The 27355-nt window shown below is 28.8% G+C and overlaps 1 protein-coding gene across 1 annotated transcript; it reads right to left on the bottom strand.

Annotated features, from left to right (window-relative positions):
* Positions 1–882: 882 nt before the first annotated feature.
* On the bottom strand, positions 883–3657 carry LOC139900455 (uncharacterized). The gene is made up of 7 exons (XM_071883228.1): positions 2902–3657; positions 2606–2771; positions 2300–2496; positions 1979–2218; positions 1313–1556; positions 1028–1225; positions 883–911 (listed from the first exon to the last, which is right to left on the bottom strand). The coding sequence occupies exons 1-7, from the start codon at positions 3655–3657 to the stop codon at positions 883–885; spliced, it is 1830 nt and encodes a 609-aa protein (XP_071739329.1).
* Between the last annotated feature and the right edge of the window lie 23698 nt (positions 3658–27355).

Here is a 27355-nt window from a genome sequence, read left to right as displayed (position 1 = left end):
TACCCACCAAAGCTCAAAATTTTTCAATCTACTTTCATGCATGTTGGTAGATTGCAAAATAAATGAGTTTACTAGCCAAAACAAGAAGCATATTAACAAGACTTTGGCTCTAGATACCATTGATGGAATTCTTCACATAAACAAGTCACAAAATCCATTTTGTATGTATATAATTTCGTGTATATATATGTGTATAAGCGGAAGCAATTTTCAAGTTTATGCATGCAAAGTTTTAACCTTTTAAAACAAGAATTCCATTAAAAGATCTAGTCTTGAAAATACACTTAAATGTAAAAGAAGCTAGTAAGAATTATACCTACTCCAAGAGGAGGTGAAGAACAAGGATGAAGATGATGATGTTTGATGAAGAAAACCTCTAACTTGAAGTTTCAAGCCTTTGATACCCACAAGTTATTATCAACACTTAATTGGTTAGGATTTAGTGTACTTAGATTGCTTGCAAAATCAACCCAAAAACCTCTTTTGGATCCTCCTTAGAATCGGCCAAGAAGAGAGCAAGAAGGAGGAGAAACTTTTGCAATTTGAAAACTAGATGGAAGTGTGTCTTGGAAGAAGAAAGGAGCATGCACCTAGCAATAATAAATAAGGAGGAAAAACTAGGTAAAGAGGCTCCTTGGTAACCCCATTTGGCCGCCACTTTTCCTCCCCCCCTTTTTTTTTTTTTTTTTTTTTATTTCCTTAAAACACATGATACTTCCATCTATTTTTACATATATATGTGCATGTAACTTTATATACCCAATATAAAGTAATAAGTCACAAGTGTAAGTTTAATAAATAATTAAACTTACATATGTAAATAAATAATTATCCATATATAATTATTTCCAGCATTTCATTTTAGAAAACCAATTTCAAAGTCTAAGTACTTAGTATTAGTTTTAAAGAACCTATCATTAAAACAAATACTTAAAAGTGTTGACAACTTGTTATTGGGTATGACCCAACTTGAATCATAACAGATTGGCCACATTAATTAATTATGTCTCTCGGGCATATGAAATACCTTCACCAATAAGTAAGGTATGGTTGCCATCATCCTTAGTACTGTCTCTCCCTTCATCATTGGGACTTACGAAATCAGTTGACTCAAGATTATCAGTAAAAGTATTTTTTTTAGAAATATCAGTAAACTCATCATAACAGTAAAAAAAGTTTTGATAATTCACATTACCTTCAGTAAAACCAGTTTTAAAAACAGAATCTAATTTGAAAGGAAAAATGTTTTCATAAAACTTAACATCTCTTGAAAAAACAAAACTTTTATCATCCAAGCAAAACAATTTATAACCTTTTTGAAAATTAGAGTAACCTAAGAAAGCACATTTTAAAGCTCTACTAGAAAACTTGTCATGATTGTTTAAAACAGTTGCAAAACAAAGACAACCAAAAGTCCTTAAATGGGAGAGATTAGGACATTTTCCATAAATCAATTCATAGGGACATTTGCCTTTTAAGACAGAAGAAGGAAGCCTGTTAATAAGATAAGTAGCAGTTAGAACACATTCAGACCACAAATACAGAGGTAATCTCCCCTGAAACATAAGGGATCTAGCAACATTAAGAAGATGCATATGTTTCCTTTCAGCTATACCATTTTGTTGGGGTGTGTATGTACAAGAGGTTTGATGAATAATTCCTTTGTTTTTAATAAACTCACTCATTTTATTTTATTCAAAAATTCAGTGCCATTATCACTCCTAATAGTTTTGATTGTTTTACCAAACTTATTTAAAATTAAGTTATAAAACAGTTCAAAACAACTAAAAACTTCTTCTTTTTATTTTAACAAGTAAGGCCAAACAGCTCTTGAATAATCATCAACAATTGTTAAGAAATATTTGAATCCATCTTTAGTATTGACTTTATATGGTCCCCATGTATCAAGATGAATTAATTCTCCTAAGTTTTTAGTTTTGTGTTCACTCAATGGAAAAGGTTCTCTTGTTTATTTTGCCTTATGGCAGGTATCACAGGATTCAGTGTTATCATTGACTTTACTAAAACCAAGATTATCACTTAATTCATTTAAAGCTTGATTAGAAGGATGACCTAACCTTTCATGCCAGAGTTTATGTTTAGACAAATTAGTATATATCATGTTGCACTTAAACATCTTACTATGTAAAGTTTCACCAAAAAAGTAAAGACCATCAAATTCACTACCAGTCCCCATTAGTCTTTGATGAATTAAATCCTGTATATAACATTTACTTTTGTCAAAACTCACAACTAAATTACTTTCCTTAATCATTTTATTAACAGACAATAAACTAACATAGTATTGAGAAATAACCAACACATCATACAGTTCAATAGTGTCAGACAGTTTTAAGTTCCCCATTTGTAAAATTTTAGCAACGGTACCATTTGGATGATTAACAGTTAAGTTCAAATCAGTAACATCAATAATATTACTTAAGTTTTGAGAATTAGAAACCATGTGTTGATTTGCCCTTGAATCAATTATCCATCCTTTAGAAACAAACTTAGACTGAAAACAGTTTGAAGAATTTTTTTTTTTTTTTTTTTTTTTTATTATCAAAATGAGTATTAAAAAACACATTATTGTTTTGAAAATTACCTGACATGTTTGACTCCATTTGACTGTAAGCATGTTTCTCATTGACAAGACTAAGTAGCTTCATAATCTGTTCACTAGTAAGTTGAACATTAGTAGCACTAGTATCATGTTTATCACTAATACAGTTCTTGCTATTAAACCTAGGTGCACCTTGATTAAATGGTTTCTTAATTTAGCCTGGAGGGTAACCAATTAATTCAAAACACCTTTCAACAGTATGACCAAGCATGTTACAATTAGTGCATTTTAAAGGTGGATTTTTATATTTTCTTGTTATTATTAGAATTATTACTAACAATATTAACAGTTTTAGAATTAATGACAGATGATTGTGTCTTGCTAACATTAGAACTTGATGAAGTATGCATTCTATGTGACTCATCCCTAGATATAATAGAAAAAGCAGTTTTAACAGTAGGAACAGGATCAGAAGTGATTCTAATAGGAACATATACATCATCAAGACCCATTAAGAATTTCATAAGCTTTAAAAACTGTATATGTTCTTGAAAAGACTTATTTGCAGAAACAGTATCATCAATTTTAATCATATCATCAAATTGTCTCCACATAGCATTCAACTTATGATAATAATCAGATAATGATTTACCAGATTGGCTACATGAATTAATTTTCTGATATAGATTAAAAGTAACAGAAGCATCTATTTTATCATAGGTTTCTTTTAATTCAATCCAAACAGATTCAGCAGTTTTAGAGAAGATTTGACCACTATAAACATCCTCAGATAAAGATAATAAAATCCAGGTAAGCACAACAGAATTACATCTATCCCATTGACTGAGTAAAACTTCATCATCTTCATACTCATATCTAGGACATGAACCATCAATAAATCCTAATTTATTTTTAGTTTGCAAAGCAAGTTTGATAGCACATGACCATACATTATACTTTTTAGTACCTTTTAATTTTTGAGTAATAAGAGATGCACCAGAGGTATCACTAGGATGTAAATAAAGTGGATCATTAAACTCTAAACTACTAATCTTAGTGATACTAGCAGAACTAACAGAACTATCATCAGACATGATTACAGAATCAAGAAAAGAACAAATAAACAATTAAAAAAATACAGTAAACACATAGTAAAAGATAATCAATAGATTTAGCAATTAAAACAGTAACCAGAAAACAAATAGCACATAATAACAGCAACAAATCCACAGTTCAGACACCTGTAAGGAAATAAAACAAACCCCAATCGACTGGTTACTAACCAGACAACCTGTAGAGATGATTTACATTATAAATGGTCAAGATCAAACTACGCTTGATCAGGTATTCATAGATCTCAAAGGATCTAGATCAAGAGTTGGGCGTAGTGATCTGGTCAAAAAAGGTTAAAGAAAACACTAATAAATGCGAGATTCCCCTTTGAAGAACTAAACAAAGAAGAATCCAAGAATGAAGCAGAAGCAGCGAAAGAACACAATTAGGGTTTTGAAGTGAAACTATAATTTAACAGATCAATGAACCCTAACACCAACATGATCAACAACCGAACCCAAGCACAATAAAAACACTTTTCTTTCAATCGGCTGAAAGAAGAAGAATTAGAAAACACCGAAACCCTAATTTTTCAATTCGATTGAAAAACTGGAGACGAACACGATGAAGACGAACACGATCGAATCAATAAACCTTGCTGCTCTGATACCATGAACAAACACACAAAAATAGTCTTCCAATCACAGGAAGTAAAACTTCCAATCACAGGAAGTTAGAAATTACAAAAAACCAAAAATCCTAATTGCAATCAACGATTGCAACTAAACAGTATGATCACACAATCACTCTTTATCAAGTTCAACATATTTGAACTTGAATACACTCACAGTAGCAGAAATCAACATATTACAGAATGAAAACCCTATCTAGAGTTAAAGAGAATCGAATGAGAAAAAAAACCCAAAAGTACAGAAAAATGGAATCAATTAAAATAAAAATAAATTAAACTGATATTTTTAAATATGCAAATTGTAGTTTAGCCCCTTGAACTCTTGTTTGAGTCAGCTGCACAAATCTTTTCTTTTTTCTACTTCAGCCACCAAACCCCAAGAATAAGAAAATAGCAGCTTCAGTCCATGCACATGCTTAACCCAGAAATAAATACAAATATAATAAGAAATGTTTAGATTAGATATGTATAAAAATTAATATTTTCTTTTTTTTTAGATAATTTTATAATTATAATGTAAATGTAAATGTAAATGAAAATGAAAATTTGATAACTCTTTATGTAAGATACTTAACTTTTCGATAACGATGAATTAGTTACTGTTGATATTAGTTTATGTATTTATGTAATGGTGTACGGTTTGGTAGTTGTATTATCTCTTATTTGTATTTAACTATGGCAAATGTGATTTACCCCTTTCGTAACTCGGGAGGTTGCACTATATAAGCAACCTTCCCCTCTAAATATTACCTTTATCTCTCTATTTTATCTCTTGTATACATGTTCATATCATCATCTAAACTCACATACACACATTAAATCGAACGGCCATCCTAGTTTAGGGACTAACAATTGGTATCAAGAGCAAGGGTTAGATCTTTATCTAGTACCGATCTTATTCCAAAACATGTTTTTTGTATGAATTTTTATCCAAAAACTCCACCCAATCCCATTTTTTTTATTTGACTCGTATCTTAAACACAACACTGAAGCTCAATTTTTTTTCATCCCAAAACACCAAATCTTATCATAAAATTTCTATCTGAAAACACACAAACTCCAATCTCAGTCTCCTATCTAAAATCACAAATTACTTTTTCTGTGTACAAGAAGATCTAAGTCTGAGATTTATACATTTTCTTAATCAACATCATCTTATCTTCTACCTACTTCATCAACTTCTCACAACATCAAACATCATCTTCTTTATCTTATTTTCCTCACAAAACAACAAAAAACACTTCTTCATCACTTAAAATCATCTATGATGTCTAGTTCTTTAAAAATGACATCACTAATTTTTTTTTTCAGATCTAGAATTAGGGAATTCATATTTTGATGATCAAACATCAAATTGATGATAGATCTAGGTTCCATGATGTGTATTCGAGCTATTTGAAGCCTCAATTCATATTGAGAAATGCATATAAGACCTAGATCTAAGGTCAAAGGTTCGTGAGTGATAAAGTAGGTTTTCAATTTAGACCGATTCAAGCAATTTCAGCTGCAAGAAAATGTTTTCGAGTATTAGGATGTTGATTTTGAACAAGTTTTATGTTGTAATTAATAACTAAGAAGTGCCTAATTACAACAACCGTATAGCCTCAACATGTTTTTTTCTAAATCATGTTGCTGCTTGAATACTTGGTGCACGAAAACATTGTTGTTAATGTCCGATTTGGATTGTAGAATCGAGGTCAGACTCTAGAACAAACGACTGCAACTCAAAAAAGAAATAGAGCCATGAATACGATTGTTTATTGATTGTTACCAAAATTAGGATACAACTGTTCCGAGAAGAAGAGAAAGGAATTACAATTTGCTAACTAACTATTACAACAGAATCAAAGCTATTTAACTACTGATGTCTAACAAAATTGTGGTGGCGAAGTCAATTACAAACTAATTTTAGTTAGTGTTCAATACGTGCGTTTCATGTGACCAGGGATCATCTGCAGCTCACGTTGAGACGACCCGTCCTAATCTATAAGGATGACTACAATAACATATGATTATATTGCGAGGTATTTGACCTCTATATGATACATTTTACAAACATTGCATTAATTTTTAAAGACAAACTTTCATTACATTGAAAGTTGATAGGCATGCATACCATTTCATAATATCCAACTAAAAATGACCTAATCTCTCATTTGCTTAATCAATCTTTAATGAACTTAATGACTTGAATGCAATGTCTTTTGAACTATGCCATGAATGACTCCAAGTAATATCTTTAAATTGAGCAAATGCACAGCGAAAGATTTCTTTTAATCCTGAGAATAAACATGCTTTAAAGTGTCAACCAAAAGGTTGGTGAGTTCATTAGTTTATATCTTTAAATTTAGTCGTTTTATATATTTAAATATTTTTAACAGATTTTATTAAAGTAAATAATATAGTTTTTTATTAATAAATAAAATTTTATATTAAAATTTATATAATAAAAATATACTTTTATAATAAAATTTACATATTTATTTGATAAAATAATATTGATAATAATAATAATAAATAAAAGTTGTATTATTTTGTAATAATTATTATTATTCTACTAATAAAAATAACAATAATTATATTTTTTAAAAATGATAAAATGATAATTTTTATTAATAATAGTATTAGAATGATAATAATAATGATGTTTCATATTAACAAAGATATTTTTACTAAAAATAATAATTTTAGTAAAAATGATAGTTTTAATATTAATAATACTTTTAATAATAATAATAGTAAAATAATGAAAACGATATTTTTCCTTATCAATATCTTAATTTCATCATGATACTCATACTCATTATTTCCTAATCGCTTCGTTTAATAGCTTTTAGTCGTCTTTTATATCGCGTTTATATTAATAATAATAATAGTAATCATAATAATTAGATGTTACTAATATTAGTTTCAATTATAATAATACTAATAATAATAATATTAATGATAATACTAATAAATATTTGAATGATAATAATAATAATAATAATAGTAATTATAACCTTAACGATAATAACGATAATAATAATAATAAAAATAACAATAATATCTTTTATTAATAACGACAATGATAATAATGATAATAATAATAATAATAATAATAATAATAATAATAATAATAATAATAATAATAATAATAATAATAATAATAATAATAATAATAATAATAATAATAATAATAATAATAATAATAATAATTAGATTATAACGACGATAATAATAATCATTTTTACAAAAATTCAATTGACTATAACTTCTAAACCGTTCATCGAAACCATTCGATATCTAAATGAAAAGTTCTCAATTTTTCGCTAGCTTTTCAACGACATGCATATCATATACCTTATCTTAACAGCATATGTATTTAATTCAAGATTCGACATAACCTATCTAACGACAATAACGAACGTATAAGCATGCATAATCCTATATACTCGAGTACTAGTCAGGGATACACTAATAATATATAAAAGTTAAGTTATGATGCCTCACGTATCAATATTGAGATTCAATATTGCAGAAAAAAGTACGTAGACGCAACGGGGATGATAAACACTAGTTTGACTCACGAGCAATACTACCGAACCATACCCATAACTTCCATAGCTATAACCCATAATTTCCTTAGCTCTATCCTGCTTGAAAAACAATTTCGAAATCACTCGAACAGCACTCCGTCGTAATATTTTATGTATACTAATAATATCTTGAAGTAATACGGAGTAAATATATACATGTAAATCGATTGAGAGAGTTTAGAGAAAAATAATTTCAAGTTTCTATGAAATAATGAAACCTATTGAATTCTATTTATAATAGATTTTTGAATTATTAAATTGAATTATTAAAGTATGAATTATTAAAGTGAATTATTAAAGTATGAATTATTAAAGTGAATTATTAAAGTATAAATTATTAAAGTGAATTATTAAAGTATGAATTATTAAAGTGAATTATTAAAGTATGAATTATTAAAGTGAATTATTAAAGTTAAAGTAAAGTAAAAATAAAGTAAAGGTAAAGTTTAAGTATAGTAAAAGTATAAAACTATGTATGTATAATACGAGTATAAATATATATAATATTAATTTAAATCATTATATATATTTAATAAAATAAAATATAAATATCATTATCTTTATCATACTCGTTAAGTAATGAGTTGTCAAAAATGGTTCTAGATATTTATAAAAGTTATATACGTTTTAAAGTTCTTTTTAAACTGAAAACGTTTTTGTATGTTTGAAACTAAATCAAATAAATATGATAATTTTTTTTTCCAAAACTAATATATTTAAGAATCATTTTTTTTAAAGGTTAAAATAATGGAAATCGTTATATCATAAAATGTTTTAGAAAAGTAGAATCATATATATTCATAATAGATTTCAAGTTTTTAAATTACAGTCTTTTGGTGAAGCATGGGATAAAGTCCAAAGGTTAAATAAACATATGAAATCATCTTAATGAAAAATGTCGAGTTACTTAACTTGTCGATATCCAACATCTAAGTTATTTACACTCCACGTTCTTACTTATAAATCACTTTACCATTTTCCGAATGTTGTCAGAAAGAATAGATTTCTTAAATCACAGTGGACCTCATAACATGGACCCGTAATGATATCACAATGTATCTGATAAATCAATCATTTGATATTATCTTCTAATTCCATTGATAAACATATTGAAACAAATACGTTCGTGTAAAGTATTATACGTTTAATACTTTATTAATATTCTCAAGTTATAATATATAAATACATATATATACATATCTATTTATATATAACGGTTCGTGAATCGTTGGAATTTGGTCGAGGTTATAATGAATGTATGAACATAGTTTAAAATTCTTGAGATTTAACTTAACAAACTTTGCTTATCTTGTTGGAATAATATAAAGATAAAGTTTAAATTTGGTTGGAAATTTTCGGGTTGTCACAGTACCTACCCGTTAAAGAAATTTCATCCCAAAATTTGAATGGGATGGTTATGGCTGACAATAAGTATGTTTTCATGACGCATACAAGTTGAAAATTAGAGTTTTATTATCATCAAGTAATATAGATAAAGCAATTTGATTTTTGTGAAGAGTACGAGTGAAGTTATCACAAAAGAATGAAATGAGTAAATTCACGTTCTTTTTAACCAATAACATAGTCACGGTTGATTTCCGGAATTCAAGGAATTTAGAGAAAATCTTCGTAATAAGATTTGGTTCTTCGGTAATTAAGGAAGTTAGGATCCGCTTTGATTAAATGAGATAATCTGTTTTGATTGCTCTGTCAGATATTTTACTATATATCTATCCCCTTCGTTTCCTTATTTCCACAACTCACACCTTTTATTCTTTCTCCCTCAATTCATACTTTATAGGACTCGCTAATATGCTCCATCCAGTTTTGATTCTTGATATACTCCCAACTTTCATATCTATCATTCTTCTTTTTCATCTGCCGCCAGATGAATCTATTTACTTCTAATATACTCTTGGTTTTATAGTGTTTTTAGTTCTCCCGTGTCTTTATATTGCTATATGCATCGATATATATGGTTTGAAATTTCTGGGTTGTTGTTGGGTTTTATATCTTCCCTTATACTTCAAAGTCCCTGCTTCTGTCTTCTATAATCATTGTCATTCACAGTTAATACTCCCTCCTATTTGCTGCGATTTATACTCCAATTTCTATATTGGAACTTTGTCCTTTCGTTTCTTCTTCTAGCGATTAAGCATCGCTTGTAATGGTCCAGAATTCGTAGATATAAATTTCGGAATGAACATTATTAATGTTCTAAGAACGAAATGGTAATGTCATGGTCTTGATTTGTTAAATTACCATAATACCCTGGAAAAGACCGAATCATCAAGAAATATTTTCTTGATATTTTAGAGATTAAATAGAATACAAGAGTCGTGTAACATGGCACATGATGATGTTATGATCTGTGAATCATCACGTTCCATTTAGAAACTCAGCATGACTTACTGTAATATAATCACATTGATCAAGTGTCATTATATTATACTAACTCATGCTTCAGTTCCCAACACTACTTCAAAACATTCATACTTTATACTCGAAGGTTTCAGAATTTAGAAACTAAAATAGTTTCCTTTATGATGTGATACAGATAATGCGAGGGGATAAATGATTTCAGATAAGAATGGTTATGAAAATATCTTCAGAAATATGGAGGATATTTATAACGGAAGATACGATGATATCTTAGAATATTTAAAATAAGAGGATGATGAAGAATATTGTCCGCAAGGGTTTTAGAGCAAGGTGCAAGGTATTTGTTAAGGATTTCAGCAGAAACTGAATCATTTGGTTTCTTTGAAGGTAGATTTCGTCCTTGTGATTTGTCCACAACCTCCTTCATACTTTGCTCAATCCGTTTTCCAGTTCCAAACCTTCTCTTTTTCTGAGCTTTGCCAACCCACTATTCTTTATCATCAAACTTTTTAATGTTAAGGTCATTTACAGTTTTTGCTGCTTCATCAGTATTTTTCAAAATTTCGAGAACTAGTTCGCAGTTTAGGGTGTTTTTCAGAAACTTCACATTCACAGTATGTAAGTCCAGGAGATAGAGGTTATATGTATAACTGTTGGCGTCGACATGCTGCGAGATTTTAAAATACTGATTGCTAATTCCTAATGATTCGTATGGCAATTCTCATTACAAGATGCAGATAGGTAAATGATGGGGTTTTGATAATTATAATGATTTTTCAGAAAATCGAAAATCAGTGAAGTTGTTGGTAAGTTTATTGCTAATGTGATGGAACATAAATGGTTCCCCGGTAATGATGGCGAAAGGGCAACGTATATATCATGGTTATAATAAGGTTGTTTCGACTGAAAAGTCAAAGTTGACTTGCTGGAGCTGTGACAAAACTGACTACTTTGGAAAGGAATTGAAAAGTCATTTTAGCTAATAAATGCCAAGGGGTCTGACACGGATACGTGTTAAACTATGACTTTGGTTTTATAAGTTTTTCAGGTACATAACTGTGGATAACATGTGGTTGGATCATCATCTCAATTGTTCATTATTTGAAGTGTCTTCAGGAATTTCGGAGGGTTTGAACACAGATTGTAATCGTTAATATGCATATGATGTTCTGGCACAGTTTTGAAGTCAAAGTATAACTTGGAAAGATATAGGAATCTAAGAGTGATGATACTGGTTATATTTCGAATTGAATTCTGCGATTTCAAGATCAGCATATGTAATTGAATTTGAATGAGTATGGTTATTTTGATTTTTATAAAAGAATGTGTATTGAAGAGAAAATATTGTGTATAGTTATCGATTGCTAAATCAGATTCAAAGAATGTACCATATTAATTGTGAATTTTAATTTATATATATCTCTCGGGTATTACCTACCCGTTAAATTTTTTTTTCACAATTAATATTTTGTACAAAAGAATTTTATTACAGTCTTTACGAAAATATATATATGTGTATATTTTCTTTAGATGTAACATAGATTTAATGAGTTAATATTAAATTAAACTCATCTGATTTATGGTTGAAACTAGAATTGAGTAATCGCTAAAACTTTAGAAATTTCATAAATATTTCTTCAATAATATTATGAATCAATACTTCGTTATTTGTTGATACATGATGCTGTTTTTTGTGAAATTCTTGTGAACTTCGCCAGGTGCGAATGATGTTATTTGGAAAGTTTCGAGTACGTCGATGATGAAAGTGTAAAATCAAACATATTTTAAATAATACACTTGGTTTATTATGAGTTGGAATTTATTGAATTGAGACAGAAATTGTAGCTAATGATGGTTAAGTTGCGGACGAAGGACGTACCTCATTGCATATTAGTAATATGAATTAACCGAGTAGTTAAGATTCACACATAATAGCTTAGTATGGAAAGATTTATTTTGATCTCAAAATTTATATATTTATAAAATATACATATAATTTCTTTAGAGGGAGTGAGTTAATACTTCATAACGCGTTGATACAATATACGCGTTATTGATTCGTAATGATGTCCACAGTGATTCTTGAACTGACGGAGTTTGTGATGTTATAGGTGCTGCTGATTTTGATGACACTGACGGCACTGACTGTGATGGTGATGCTACAGTAATGTTGATGATGTTGGTAAAACAAGTCTAGCTTATAAATCACGCATCATTCTTGTCAGGGTTTCTAATCTTCCTTCTATCATTTCGATTCACTCATTTGATTTATGGTTAGGTTTAGATAGATAATCTCTAAGACTTTAAAGATTACATAATCTCCGCGGAGTGTTTCTCCAATGAAGTTATGAATCAACACTTCATCGTTTATTGTTGTTGGTATTCCTTGGTATCTACAGGGCGTATGACATTGGTGCTCATGGGACAGATTGTAAAGTTGAGGTTTACGACGCGGTTGTGGTTGGGGGTGGTAATGGTAATGTTGGCGTTGATGATGGTAGTACTGGTTATGCTGCTGGTGCTACTGCTGGTGTTTGTAACCTTTTCACCATATTTTCCAAAGCCACTACCCGATCGCGAAGCTCGTTGACTTCTTCTATTACACCGGGGTGATTGTCGGTTCGGACGAGCGGATAAATAAAATCTAGAATTTGATGTAGTATATAATCGTGACGAGATACTCTGAAAATGAGAGAGAAAATGGTGTTTCGAACAGGTTCGATGGTAAGTGCTTCAGGTTCTTTGCCAAGAGGGCAATGTGGTGGATGGAAAGGATCGCCTTCTTCTTGTCTCCAATGATTGAGGAGGCTACGAACCCATCCCCAATTCATCCAAAATAGATGATGGTTGATTGGTTGATCCATTCCAGTCACACTGCTTTCGGAGCTTGAGTGGGATTCCATATCGGAATTTGAGGGACTTGAACTAATGACGAATTTCATTTCGTTCGATTGAATAAAGGATTTTTCGATATGAAATGATTTTCCGGCTATCGGGTGGTATTCTAATTACATAGAATATCTATATATATATAGCGCAAAAGATTACGTAGATTACGGAGGAATTTACGGGATATGTCAGGCAAAGCATACAGCAACAGATACGCTAAGATATGAATTTTGTATATACACTATTCATGCAATCAATGCAGTAAGACGTGTCTAGACTAAGAATGATAAGCAGGAAATTTCCGACAAAAATGATAAGCAAAACTTTTGACATGTAGACACGGTCGAAGTCCAGACTCACTAATGCATCCTAACGACTATCAGTTAGACACACTAATGCAGACCTGGTTCGCTAAGACCACCGCTCTGATACTAACTGAAAGGACCCGTTCATATACATTATAAACGATTCACAATAGTTGATTACATCGCGAGGTATTTGACCTCTATATGATACATTTTACAAATATTGCATTCGTTTTTAAAAGACAAACTTTCTTTACATCTAAAGTTGACGGCATGCATACCATTTCATAATACATCCAACTATAATTGACTTAATAATAATCTTGATGAACTCAATGACTCGAATGCAACGTCTTTCGAAATATGCCATGAATGACTCCAAGTAATATCCTTAAAATGAGCTAATGCACAGCGAAAGATTTCTTTAATACCTGAGAATAAACATGCTTTAAAGTGTCAACCAAAAGGTTGGTGAGTTCATTAGTTTATCATAATCCATCAATTCCATAATTTTAATAGACCACAAGATTTAAATTCCATCTTTCATAAACATAATCTCGTATCAGGCATTTCGCATGACTTAGAGATAAAAGCCATTCATACGAACTACAAACACCTGGTAATCGACCTTAACAAAATGCATCTAGAATATCCCCCGCATACCGGCATTTCGCACGGTCATGCAAAAAGCATACAATCAGGCCACTCTTTTAAATATGATGGTTGTGTACACCTCACGAACAGATCATATCTTTTAAAGCTGGCGGTTGTATTCCTATTTCAAAGTACTAAAGCAGTTCAAATTCTCTGACTGGGGCTTGTTAGTGCCCATAGATCTATCTTTAGGATTCGCGTCAATTTGGGGCTCGGTTCCCAAATTCTTAGATTACCAGACTAAAAAGGGTGATATCCGGTGTACTCATTACTCATTCGTAGAATGTTTTTAAGTAATTGTGTCTATTTCGTCAAACATTTATAAAAGTTGCGCATGTATTCTCAGTCCCAAAAATATATTGTAAAAGCATTTAAAAAGGGAGTAATGAAACTCACAATACTGTATTTTGTAGTAAAAATACATATGACGTCATTGAACTAGTGCAAGGTTGGCCTTGGATTCACGAACCTATATTAATTATATATATTGATATGTTTGATCAATATCTGTCTAACAATTTAGGTCAAGTCGTAGTGTATCACAATCCTAATGCTCGAGACTAAATATGCAAAAGTCAACAAAAGTCATATTGACCAAAATGTCTTCCAAAATTTATACATGATTATTATATAGTTTAAATATAGTCATTTTATATATTTAAATATTTTTAACAGATTTAATTAAAGTAAATAATATAGTTCTTTTATTAATAAATAAAATTTTATATTAAAATTTATATAATAAAAATATACTTTTATATAACTTAAGTAATAAAATTTATAAAGTTCATTTAATATCATAAAAATAATATGATAGGTATTATTATTGTAATTATATTATACATAGTAAAATATCTTTGTATCAAATATTTATTTGATAAAATAATATTCATAATAATAATAATAAATAAAAGTTGTATTATTTTGTAATAATTATTATTATTTTACTAATAAAAATAATAATAATTATATTTTATAAAAATGATAAAATGATAATTTTTATTAATAATAGTACTAGAATGATAATAGTAATGATGTTTTATATTAACAATGATATTTTTATTAAAAATAATAATTATAGTAAAAATGATTGTTTTAATATTAATAATACTTTTATTAATAATAATAGTAAAATAATGAAAACGATGATTTTCCTTTAAATCAATATCTTACAATGTCTTAATTTCATCATGATACTCATATTCATTATTTCCTAATCACTTCATTTTATAGCTTTTAGTCGTCTTTTATATCGCGTTCATATTAATAATAATAATAATAATAATAATAATAATAGTAATCATAATAATTAGATGTTACTAATATTAGTTTTAATTATAATAATACTAATAATAATAATATTAATGACAATACTAATAACTATTTGAATGATAATAATAATAATAATAATAATAATAATAATAATAATAATAATAATAATAATAATACTAATTATAACCTTAACGATAATAAAGATAATAATAATAATAAGAATAACAATAATATCTTTTATCTTTTATTAATAACGACAATGATAATAATAATAATAATAATAATAATAATAATAATAATAATAATAATAATAATAATAATAATAATAATAATAATAATAATAATAATAATAATAATAATAATAATAATAATATAATAATAATAATTAGATTATAACGACGATAATAATGACGATAATAATAATCATTTTAAAAAAAATTCAACTGACTATAACTTCTAAACCGTTCATCGAAACCATTGGATATCTAAATGAAAAGTTCTCAATTTTTCGCTAGCTTTCCAACGACATGCATATCATATACCTTATCTTAATAGCATATGTATTTAATTCAAGATTCGACATAACCTATCTAATGACAATAACGAACGTATAAGCATGCATAATCCTATATACTCGAGCACTAGGCAGGGATACACTAATAACATATATGTGACGACCTCGAAATTGTCGACCAAATTTAAACTTAATCTTTATATAATTCCAACTTGATAAGCAATGAATTTTAATAAATCTTGAACCTCCGAAATGAGTTTTACACAAGCTTTTGGTCACCCTTTTATTCCGACGATTCACGAACGTCATAACTTGATTTAATTTTTTAGTTGTTTAATTATTGTGTATATATATGGATTTATATATATTTAACTTGAAAATATGATAATTAAATATCTCATTAAGTATATTAACAAAGTATTATATATATATATATATATATATATATATATATATATATATATATATATATATATATATATATATATATATATATATATATATATATATATATATATATATATATATATATATATATATTTTTTTTTCATACTACTAATTTAAAGAGTTTTCAAACAATATATATTACTATTTAAACGACGTAATTAACTTATGTTAAAATGTATTTATATATAATGTATTACGAGTGTAAATACATCCTTACAAGTATTGAATACACTTTATAATATACCAATACATATAAAGGATAGCTATACTCGTATTTCCATTCAATTTCCTTAAAGAATTCTACTCGCATTCATACAGTATTTTTACCCGTATTATACACAGCTTCTAGAAGTATTTACTATTGGTATATACCAATAGAAATCTGAAATTATTTATGTAATATATCATCCATGACCTAATAAATTTAATATGTCATGCATGACTTAATACAATTTAAATTATCTTAGATATTTTCACTAAGAGCCAAAATTATAAGCTTATAAATAAGGACCATTTTAACTCATTTTTACTTCACATTTTCTTAAACTAAAAACACACACTTGAATGCTCTCATATCATACTATAATCTCAGAAAATTTTCTCTTCATAATCAAGGTAATATACTTCTCAAAATCCTTGTTCAATTCCTTGTATAGTTGCTATCTTATTATACTTATAAAACTTGTAAAAACTAGAATTTATTTTTGTGAACACCAAGCTTGTTTGAAAAACTAATCTAATCTTTTTAACTTAACTCTAATAACACTTATTTATATGTATTATTATGTTATATTAAGTTAATATAAGAACTTATAAGTTGTACATATGAAGAACACCTTGAAACTTAACATATATCCTTTAATCTCTATTCGGTAAAAAGCGGGCTGTTTTAGGTTGGGAATTAAAAACCTATCTTAGACTTTGAGTTCGAGGATAAGACTTTGGAAATACGTTAATATATTTAAATAATACTTCCAGTATTTTTTTCATGATTTTAGACAAAGTGGAAGTATTTTATCAAAAATCATATATTGGGTGGATGCCGGGATTTTTCCAAATCTGTCCACCGACACAAAAAGAGGGTAAAGCTCTAAAAATTACTACTTGGGATGAACTTTTTGAATTGGTTTTGTAAAATTTACTTCTTAATGAATCCATAGAAAATTGATTCACTTTAAACGGAGTTGTAATGAATATTTGGCGAGCAAAACAAAATCTGCTAAAATTAACGTTGTATGGACGAAATTTATGTTATAAAAACTATATTAACCATATCCTTGTTAACTTTTCCTATATCCTATATATATTTGGACATGTTATCAGTGGTATAACAAAATATTATAATCTTGGTTAATTCTGTGATTGTCTATATGTATAATAATATTCTTGGTACTCCTTCCACAATAAGTATACAATACGTTTTGATAAATCCTAAGATAATATGTACACAATACATCTTAGTTAATTCTAAGACAATACGTATACAATACGTCTCTGGGTTGATGCGAAGACAATACGTATACAATACGTCGTGGGGTAATTCTAAGATTATATATATATATATATATATATATATATATATATATATATATATACCGATTATTGGACTGTTAGACTTTTCGGACTATTTTGGACTACTATCAAAGGACTACTAACAATGGACTACTAACATAAAATGTTAAAAATTATTATATAAGTATTCTATGAACTTGCTTTATTTTATTCATATGTCGTATTATTATCTGAATCGTTATTATTGTTATAAGTTCGTGAATCCAAGGACGCCGGTCATATTTTTAATAAGTTGAAAACTTATTATTAATATACTTTTACTACTGTGAGTATATAGTCCCATTTTTAAACTCTACAAATATTTTGGGATGAGAATACATGCATTTTATGTTTTACGCCATAGACACAAGTACTTAAAATATATTCTACATTGAGTTGTACCACCTTGCATATCTTCCCTAATAGCTTGGTAACTAATATTTACATGTTGTAAGAACATGTATACGCGAATTCTATTGATAGATCTATCGGGTTTGACAACCCCAACTCGGCTAGTCGCTCTAGTTTCGTAAACGGTTGCATAGTACTTCGTTTTTACTACACTTGGTACAGTGTAGGGAGATTTCATAATAAAGGGAATATGCCACATTAATGGTTAAGTATGGTTACCGAAGCGCTCAACAACTTATAGAATACTTTTATACACTTGCGAGTGTACATATATTTATAACTATGAAATCTTGTGGTCTATATTTATATCGATGATAAACTTATATATCTCACCAACCTTTGTGTTGACTGTTTACGCATGTTTATTCTCAGGTCCTTAAGAAAGTCTTCCGCTGTTGCATTATCTGAACAAGCTGTGCATGGAGTCTCATACTTTTATTTAAATAAAGTTTTGAATTCAATAAAACCTTTGTCATGTATTATATTCGACTGTTACGTCACGTGTGTAGTATTTGGAAACCGATGTATTTTGGGGATTATTTCTTAAATAATCGCCCACTTGTTTAAAACATGCATTATGTATAATAATGATGTGCTTTTTATGAAATGAATGCAATATTTTCTAAAACGTATCATATAGAGGTTAAATACCTCGCTATGGGACCAATGAGAATGTACTGCGTTTATAGTAATATGGACGGGTTATTTCAGTTGGTATCAGAGCGGTGGTCTTAGCGAACCATGTCTTGCATTAGTGTGTCTAACGGATAGTTATTAAGATGCATTAGTGAGTCTGGACTTCGACCTTAACTGCATGTCAAAAGTTTTGCTTATCATTTCTAGTCGGAAATCATCTGCTTATCACCCTTAGAAAATTACATGCATATCATTCTTAGTCTAGACACGTCTTACTACATTGATTACATAAATAGTGTATAGACAAAGTTCATATTTTAGCGTATATGCAAATTCATATCTTAGCGTATCTATTACTGTAAACTTTTCCTAACATATTCCGTAAATTCCTCCGTAATCTATGAAATCTTTTGCTCTATATATATAGATATTCTATGTAATTAGAATACCATCTGATAGCCGGAAATCCTTTCATATCAAAAAATTATTTATTCAATCGTACGAAATGGAACTCTCCACTAGTTCAAGTCCCTCGAATTCCGATATGGAATTTCACTCGAGCTCCGAAAGCAGTGTGACCGGAATGGATCAACCAATTAGCCATCATCTATTTTGGATGAATTAGGGATGGGTTCGTAGTCTACTTAATCATTGGAGACAAGGAGAAGGTGATCCCTTCCATCAACCACATTGCCCTCTTGGTGAAGAACATGGGGCACTTACTGGCGAACCCGTTCGTAATACTATTTTCTCTCTCCTTTCCAGGATATGTCGCAACGAGTATAATATTACTAATATTATTGAGGCTATCCGACCTTTACTTCGTATCTTGCATGGTGAATTATTTAGTAAAAAAAATAAAAAATGTACTGTCATGAAAAGCAAAACTTCATTAGCAAGTGCATCCTACATCATTTCATTCCCTTTATAAAGCTCTTGACCTCTCTTTTTATTCAAGAAACTTTAAACATCTTCTTTCACAATACAAAACAAAATAAATTCTCATCATCTATACTCACATAAAACCACTACCACCAGTAGCAGCAGCATTACCAACAACATCACAAGCCTCAACATCGCAAGCTGCATTACGCGCATCAACATCATACGCACCGCAGGCACTGAGAGATACCAACAATAATGAGTGATGAAGTATTAATTCATTATTTCATTTACGTTGAAGAAATATTCCGCGGCTATTATGTAATCTCTAAAGTTTTAGTAATTATTCATTTCTAGTTCCAACCATAAACCAAATGAGATTAATATAATATTAACTCATTAAATCCATATTACAACTGAAGAAAATATACATACATATATTTTCATAAAGACTGTAATAAAAATTCTTTTGTACAAAATATTACTTGTGAAATTTTATTTTAACGGGTAGGTAATACCCGAGAAATACTTAAGTTCATATTAATATGTTACACTGTATATTTTCAATGATGTTTCGACAATCATTAATTATACTCTCTCCTTTCATAGCAATATACATCATTTCACAAAATTCAAGACAACCATATTCCATACCAATATATTTACATATTCTAATTTTGACAGATCAAAATCCAAGTCAAGATTTAAGAAGTTCCATCAATCTTAAATTCCTACATCCTTCAAAATCATACTTTAAATTTAAACTATACTAGAACATCACTTTCATTCACAGAACTCATAAAGATATTCGTATCATTCAAGATTCACGACGAATTTATTATACGGATATTGACGATGACAGCCTGCATCTAAACCCTTCAAAATTCTTGAAAACATCTCAACTAAGGAACAATTGAGAGAATGAACCAATCACACGATACATACGAAGAATATATGCATATAGTATGCTTTCGGAGGACACTTGAACCTAAGCAAAGGTTCAACACGTATCCGTGTCAGATCCTTTAGCATTATTATTACTCAAAATAACTTTGCAATCCCTTTTCAAAATAGAGAATTTTATCACAGCTCCAAAAAGACAACTTCAATTTTTCATCCGGAGTAGCCTTATTATAACCTTGATATATACGTTGTCTTTTCGCCATCGTTACTGGGGAACCTTTTATATTCCACCACATTAGTTGTAAGCTTACCAGCAACTTTATTGATCTTTGACTTAAATCTCTGTAAAAGATCACTATAAAACCTTGTCATGTACCCATCTACATCTTGTAACAATAATTGTCATACCAAACCCCAGGAAGCATCAATAATTATTCTTGAATCTCACATTATTTCTGCATATACATATAACGTTATTTCCTGAAATTATAATTCTGAAATCCGGAATAGCACTTCAGCCTACGAATTAGTACTATGAAGTTTTGAAAAAGCTGAATGAAGCAGCAGAAACTGTAGACAACCGTAACAGTCAAAAGTTGATGATAAAGAATATTGTGTTAGCAAAGCACAGAAAAAGAGAAGGTTTGGAACTAGAAAACGGATTGAGCAAACCCTGAAAGAGGCTGTGGATAAATCACGAGGACAAAATCTAACTTCAAAGAATCCAAATGATTCGGTGTCTGCTAAAATCCTTAGCAAAACCTTGCCCCTTACTCTAAAACCCTTGCGGACAATATTCTTCATCATCCTCTTATCTTAAATATTCTAAGATATCATCGTATCTTCCATTATAAATATCCTTCATATTTCTGAAGATATTTTCATAACCATTCCTATCTGAAATCATTTATTCCTTCGCGTTATCTGTATCACATCATAAAGAAAACTGTTTTAGTTTCTAAATATATGAAACCTCTGAGTGTAAAGTATGAATGTTTTTGAAGTAATGTTGGGAACTGAAGCATGAGTTAGTATAATATAATGACAGTTGATCAACGTGATTATATTACAGTAAGTCATGCTGAGTTTCTAAATGGAACGTAATGATTTACAGACCATAATGTCATCATGTGCCATGTTACATGACTCTTACATTCAATCTAATCTCTAAACATATCAAGAACATATTTTATTGATAGTTCTATCTTTTTCTTTAGATTCTGGTAATTTCACAAGTCAAATTGTGTTATTACAATTTCTCTCTTAGAGCATTAGCTATGTTCATTCTGAATTTCATATCTATGAATTCTAGACCATTATTCGCTTGACTTGAAGTCGAGAAAAGAAGACGGAAGCATGAAACTCCAAAATATAAGGAAAAATATAAGCACGAAGACAACGCAGAAATTACAAACCGTGTATATCGATGCGTATAGCAATATAAAGACACGGGAAAACTAAGAAAACTATAAACCCAAGAGCATAGTAGAAATTAACGGATTCCTCCGGTGGAAGATGAAAAAGAAGAATGACAGATGTGATAGTCAAGAATATATCAAGAATTAAAACTGGATGGAGCATATTGACGAATGTTTTGGAAGTACGAAGAAAGGAAGAAAGTATAAAAGATGGGAGATGTGGAAATAAGAAAAGGTAGGAGGTTGATTTATAGTAAAATATTCGACAGAGAAATCAAGACAGATTATTGCATTAAATCGAAGAGGATCATAATTTCCTTAATCGTCGAAGAATAAAATCCTATATAGGTTACAAAGATTTTCTTTAATTCGGAGATCAACCGTGATGACGTCAAAAGATAAGACGAATCCCTATTTTCTCATTTCACTATTTTACGATAGCTTCACTCATACGTTTCGAGTAATCGAATTATTTTATCCATATTTCTCAATCATGATAAAACCCTATGAATCAACTTATATTCTTCATAATACCATTCTTATTGTTAGCCATGACGACCTCGATCAAATTTCGGGACGAAATTTCTTTAACGGGCAGGTACTGTGACGACCCGGAAATTTCCGACCAAATTTAAACTTAATCTTTATATAATTCCGACTTGATAAGAAATGAATTTTAATAAATCTTGAACCTCCTAAAAGAGTTTTACACAAGCTTTTGGTCACCCTTTTATTCCGACGATTCACGAACGTCATAACTTGATTTAATTTTTTAGTTGTTTAATTATTGTGTATATATATGGATTTATATATATTTAACTTGAAAATATGATAATTAAATATCTCATTAAGTATATTAATAAAGTATTATATATATATATTTTCATACTACTAATTTAAAGAGTTTTCAAACAATATATATTACTATTTAAATAACGTAATTAACTTATGTTAAAATGTATTTACATATAATGTATTACGAGTGTAAATACATCCTTACAAGTATTGAATACACTTTATAATATACCAATACATATAAAGGATAGCTATACTCGTATTTCCATTCAATTTCCTCAAAGAATTCTACTCGCATTCATACGGTATTTTTACTCGTATTATACACAACTTCTAAAAGTATTTACTATTGGTATATACCAATAAAAATCTGAATTATTTGTGTAATATGTCATCCATGACCTAATCAATTTAATATGTCATGCATGACTTAATACAATTTAACTTATCTTAGATATTTTTACTAAAAGCCAAAATTATAAGCTTATAAATAAGGACCATTTTAACTCATTTTTACTCCACATTTTCTTAAACTAAAAACACACACTTGAATGCTCTCATATCATACTATAATCTCAGCAACTTTCCTCTTCATAATAAAGGTAAAATACTTCTCAAAATTCTTGTTCAATTCCTTGTATAGTTGCTATCTTATTATACTTATAAAACTTGTAAAAACTAGAACATGTTTTGGTGAACACCAAGCTTGTTTGAAAAACTAATCTAATCTTTCTAACTTAACTCTAATAACACTTATTTATATGTATTATGATGTTATATTAAGTTAATATAAGAACTTATAACTTGTACATATGAAGAACACCTTGAAACTTAACATATATCCTTTAATCTCCATTCGGTAAAAAGCGGGCTGTTTTAGGTTGGGAATTAAAAACCTATCTTAGACTTTGAGTTCGAGGCTAAGACTTTGGAAATATGTTAATATATGTAAATAATACTTCCAGTATTTTTTCCATGATTTTATACAAAGTGGAAGTATTTTATCAAAAATCATATATTGGGTGGATGCCGGGATTTTTCCAAATCTGTCCACCGACACAAAAAGAGGGTAAAGCTCTAAAAATTACTACTTGAGATGAACTATTCGAATTGGTTTTGTAAAATTTACTTCTTAATGAATCCATAGAAAATTTATTCACTTTAAACGGAGTTGTAATGAATATTTGGCGAGCAAAACAAAATCTGCTAAAATTAACGTTGTATGGACGAAATTTATATTATAAAAACTATATTAACCATATCCTTGTTAACTTTTCATATATCCTATATATGTTTGGACATGTTATCAGTAGTATAATTAAATATTATAATCTTGGTTAATTATGTGATTCTATATATGTATAATAATATTCTTGGTACGTCCTAACACAATAAGTATACAATACGTTTTGATAAATCCTAAGACAATACGTACACAATACATCTTAGTTAATTCTAAGACAATACGTATACAATACGTCTATGGGTTGATGCAAAGACAATACGTATACAATACGTCGTGGGGTAATTCTAAGATTATATATATATATATACCGATTATTGGACTGTTGGACTTTTCGGACTATTTTGGACTACTAACAAAGGACTAATAACAATGGACTACTAACATAAAATGTTAAAAATTATTATATAAGTATTCTATGAACTTGCTTTATTTTATTCATATGTCGTATTATTATCTGAATCGTTATTATTGTTATAGGTTCGTGAATCCAAGGACGTCGGTCATATTTTTAATAAGTTGAAAACTTATTATTAATATACTTTTACTACTGTGAGTATATAGTCCCATTTTTAAACTCTACAAATATTTTGGGATGAGAATACATGCATTTTATGTTTTACGCTATAGACACAAGTACTTAAAATATATTCTACGTTGAGTTGTACCACTTTGCATATCTTCCCTAATAGCTTGGTAACTAATATTTACATGTTGTAAGAACATGTATACGCGAATCCTATTGATAGATCTATCAGGTTTGACAACCCCAACCGGGCTAGTCGCTCTAGTATCGTAAACGGTTGCATAGCACTTCATTTTTACTACACTTGGTACAGTGTAGGGAGATTTCATAATAAAGGGAATATGCCACATTAATGGTTAAGTATGGTTACCGAAGCGCTCAACAACTTATAGAATACTTTTATACACTTGCGAGTGTACATATATTTATAACTATGAAATCTTGTGGTCTATATTTATATCGATGATAAACTTATATATCTCACCAACCTTTATGTTGACTGTTTACGCATGTTTATTCTCAGGTGCTTAAGAAAGTCTTCCGCTGTTGCATTATCTGAACAAGCTGTGCATGGAGTCTCATACTTTTATTTAAATAAAGTTTTAAATTCAATAAAACCTTTATCATGTATTATATTCGACTGTTACGTCACGTGTGTAGTATTTGGAAACCGATGTATTTTGGGGATTATTTCTTAAATAATCGCCCACTTGTTTAAAACATGCATTATGTATAATAATGATGTGCTTTTTATGAAACGAATGCAATATTTTCTAAAACGTATCATATAGAGGTTAAATACCTCGCTATGGGACCAATGAGAACGTGCTGCGTTTATAGTAATATGGACGGGTTGTTTCAATATAAAATTTAAGTTATGAGGGCTCACGTATCAATACTGAGATTCAATATTGCAGGAAAAGTACGTACACGGAACGGGGATGATAAACACTAGTTTGTCTCATGAGCAATACTCCCGAACCATACCCATAACTTCCATAGTAATATTTTATGTGTACTAATAATATCTTGAAATAATACGGAGTAAATATATATATGTAAATCGATTGAGAGAGTTTAGAGAAAAATAATTTCAAGTTTCTATGAAATAATGAAATCTATTGAATTCTATTTATAATAGATTTTTGAATTATTAAAGTGAATTATTAAAGTATGAATTATTAAAGTGAATTATTAAAGTATGAATTATTAAAGTGAATTATTAAAGTATGAATTATTAAAGTGAATTATTAAAGTATGAATTATTAAAGTGAATTATTAAAGTATGTATTATTAAAGTGAATTATTAAAGTATGAATTATTAAATTGAATTATTAAAGTTAAAGTAAAGTAAAAATAAAGTAAAGGTAAAGTTTAAGTTTAAGTATAGTAAAAGTATAAAACTATGTAGGTATAATACGCGTATAAATATATATAATATTAATTTAAATCGTTATATATATTTAATAAAATAAAATATAAATATAGTTATCTTTATCATACTCATTAAGTAATGAGTTGTCAAAAGTGGTTCTAGATATTTATAAAAATTATATACGTTTTAAAGTTCTTTTTAAACTGAAAACGTTTTTGTACATTTGAAACTAAATCAAATAAGTATGATAATTTTGTTTTCCAAAACTAATATATTTAAGAATCATTTTGTTTAAAGGTTAAAATAATGGAAATCGTTATATCATAAAACGTTTTAGAAAAGTAGAATCATATATATTCATAATAGATTTCAAGTTTTTAAATTACAGTCTGTTGGTGAAGCATGGGATAAAGTCCAAAGGTTAAATAAACGTATGAAATCATCTTAATAAAAAATGTCGAGTTACTTAACTTGTCGATATCCAACATCTAAGTTATTTACACTCTACGTTCTTACTTATAAATCACTTTACCATTTTCCGAATGTTGTCAAAAAGAATAGATTTCTTAAATCACAGTGGACCTCATAACATAGACCCGTAATCATATCACAATGTATCTGATAAATCAATCATTTGATATTATCTTCTAATTCCATCGATAAACATATTGAAACAAATACGTTCGTGTAAAGTATTATACGTTTAATACTTTATTAATATTCTCAAGTTATAATATATATATACATATATATACATATCTATTTATATATAATGGTTCGTGAATCGTCAGAATTTGGTCTAGGCTATAATGAATGTATGAACACAGTTTAAAATTCTTGAGATTTAACTTCATAAACTTTGCTTATCATGTCGGAATAATATAAAGATAAAGTTTAAATTTGGTTGGAAATTTTCCGGTTGTCACAGATATGTGTTTGTCTATGACTTTGGTTTTGAGAGTTCCTAGGTGTATTGCTATACGCGTAAATCCTTCTTTCGGTTGATAACGTGAGGTTGGTTCATCCTCTCGATTGTTCATTGATTGATATGTCTTTAAGAATTTTGAAGGGTTTAAATGCAGATTGTCTTCATTAATATATGTATGATGAAATCATCGGGAATCTTGAATGATACAAATATCTATCTGGGTTTTATGAATAAAAGTGATGTTCTAGCACAATTGTGAATTCAAAGTATGTCTTTGAAATATGTAGAAATCTAAGAGTGATGTCTTCTGTTAAATCTTGACTTGAATTTTGATTTGTC

The sequence above is a fragment of the Rutidosis leptorrhynchoides genome, chromosome 1 (genome assembly GCF_046630445.1).
Source record: "Rutidosis leptorrhynchoides isolate AG116_Rl617_1_P2 chromosome 1, CSIRO_AGI_Rlap_v1, whole genome shotgun sequence".
NCBI classification, from domain to species: domain Eukaryota; kingdom Viridiplantae; phylum Streptophyta; class Magnoliopsida; order Asterales; family Asteraceae; genus Rutidosis; species Rutidosis leptorrhynchoides.
This window is presented reverse-complemented; position numbering and strand designations above follow the sequence as displayed.